We start from the raw sequence: 2469 nt of genomic DNA, 5'->3' as shown, positions 1-2469 counted from the left end.
GAAATAGGCCACAATCACAGTTGATTTTAGCACTGCATTATGCCAAAGAACCAGAGGACAGAAACACAAGGTACTGACAAAGTACTGAAGGATCAGTATCTCATGGAGGGAGTTTGGTTTATCAAAAACCTCCCGAAGAAAATCTTACACACCATGGATTAGTGCCGACCTAAAGTGCCCAAGAACACCTTTAAATAGACTGTAGTCACAGTAATATTCTAGGGAGCCCAAAGTAATTAGTTAAATATGAACGTCCCCTTTTGTTCTTCAATGAGCTATAAATTGAAGAGGGGAAAATGTGTGAAAGAAAGTGAAAATAATTACAGAATCATTTTTCTAATTGGGCAACCTCTGGAATAGTCCAAAAATGAATCAGAGTTAGCTATCCCATTAGGAAATTCAATTTTGTAGAATTCACCAATAACTCCTAAGGAATAAAAGACTTAGCTGTAGTTATTCTAAAATGTTTGACTAATGTATTATTTTTACTAAGTTTCATAGACAATATAACTTTTTTTCTCTTGTGGCTTCTCAAAGAGAAAAATATCTGAAAGTTATTGGGTATGCTAAGGGGTTTCTGGGGTTTAAATTTCTATGTAGTGTTGAAAAGAAAAATTAGAAAGAATAAAGAATTAGGAAATTGAGGGAAAATCAATATCCCTAATACAACCTCAAAGACATTGTAACTAACATCATATTAGATTTTCTTATGGTTTTTGAGACTCTCTATTTATACCTCTGTGACTAAATATTAGGGGTTTTTTCTCTTGCCTTCTCCAGGAGTAACTTTGGGTGTCTGGAATTATAGGCTATGGGTAATTCAATAAGTTTTAGGTGTAATACAAGAACCTGGTTTCATCTGCCTTTTGCTGGCAGCCAATTGTCATAGGAATGGTCGATAGTTCATCAATCAAGACATTTTCCTTGCAAAGCATAGTTTTTTAAAAGCCAGAATTTGACATAAAAATAGGTGTTTGGAAAAACAGCATGAACAAGGAGATATCCAGAATGAGATTGTACAGAGCCATCTTTGTGGGAGAAATGCTACAGTGAGGTGAGTACTAGGCTGAAGAGTGAGGGATCGGCACCTGCTCTATTGCGGATGTGAAGGCCCCGCCCATGGGAGGAGCCAGGTGTGTGGTGTGCACCCACCTGGGCGATGTACTGGGCAATGATGACCAGGCTGACCAGCATGCTGATGTTGGCCAACATGGAGAAGATGGTCATGACCCTCAGGCTCCGGATGAAGACCAGCAGCACCAGGAAGGGCAGGAAGGAGAGCATGTAGAGTCGCGAGTCCATGGTGGGGGTCGGTATGACGGTCTCGTTGCTGTGACAGTTGTTGGTTGTGCTATTGATGGCTTCCACTACCTGAGGAAGGAATGGGGAAGGCCAGAGGAGGAGATGACAAAGCTTCTGACCGCATGGTTGGCTCAGTGCCTCGCCCATAATTAAACTGCCTCACAAAGAGCTGGAGTGCCCCCCGGTGCCAAGTGTCACAGTGAGGTCGGATGAATTTAGAACTTCTTATTCTAAACCCTCTACGCCATACTTCCTCAAAAGAGGCTGCATGAATAGCTTTAATAAAAATAATAACTGGATTCAGAGTGGCTATTTGTTGGCTTTTGGCAAACTAGCATCCATTCCTCCCGATATTGATTTATTTTGGTGAATTCTCTTGGCCACTGAATGCAGCCTGGGAGGACTGTACATCATGGTCACATGGCAGAGCTGAAGGACTGGCCTTCGACTCAAGCGAGGGCATTCAGTATCTCTTCCAGGAATCGGAATCCAAATCCGAAGCAAAGGGACACAAGGACAGAACTAGGAAAGGGTAAAAATTAATTCTGAGAGTAGATCCCTGATGAGACTGCTCGTTTGTTCTACTATCTATATCCTCCCAGCTATGCAGGTTCTTGTTCTTTATGGAGAACCCATTTTAAAATTTTGTAAGTTAGCTAATATCCTCTCATTGAACTTATTTTCTGCTTCAATTCTCCCAGATCTGTTTCTTTTGCTTATAACCAACCCCCCTCATCACTTACTGTGGCTAATCCATACACTTACTACTTTTATAATTGGACCAATACTGGCATTTTGAGTGAGAAAACTCTTCCTTGTATGGATTGGATCATTCATTAGAGAACATTTAGTATCCCTGGACTCCACGCAATGAAAGCCATTAGCAACCCCCAACCACTGTGATAAATAAGTACCCTCTCCCCGCATCCCCCAAACACAATATAAACATTCTCTTGCAAAGTCAGGGGTGGTGACCACCCTCTGTTTAAAATCAGTATGACTTAACTGATGCAGTCTTATCATGCAAGCAATACAATCCTCTGCAGAACAATTAGAAACTAAAGTTAAGCAGGAAGAAAATATAAAAGCATTGATAATCTCAGTATCCATGGATAGCCGTGGTAACACCTTGGAATATATTTATCTATATATTTTCTACACAATATC

General features: G+C 40.7%; 1 protein-coding gene across 1 annotated transcript in view; it reads right to left on the bottom strand.

Moving 5' to 3' along the window:
- Positions 1 to 2469, bottom strand: part of LOC105821516 (proton-coupled amino acid transporter 2-like) — a 28202-nt gene that overhangs the window by 10840 nt on the left and 14893 nt on the right. The window contains exon 6 of the mRNA XM_012658222.1: positions 1153 to 1371. Within this exon, the coding sequence (XP_012513676.1) occupies positions 1153 to 1371 (219 nt within the window). The remainder of the gene's footprint in view (positions 1 to 1152; positions 1372 to 2469) is intronic.

Source organism: Propithecus coquereli, unplaced genomic scaffold (genome assembly GCF_000956105.1).
Source record: "Propithecus coquereli isolate 6110/MARCELLA unplaced genomic scaffold, Pcoq_1.0 Scaffold58, whole genome shotgun sequence".
NCBI classification, from domain to species: domain Eukaryota; kingdom Metazoa; phylum Chordata; class Mammalia; order Primates; family Indriidae; genus Propithecus; species Propithecus coquereli.
This window is presented reverse-complemented; position numbering and strand designations above follow the sequence as displayed.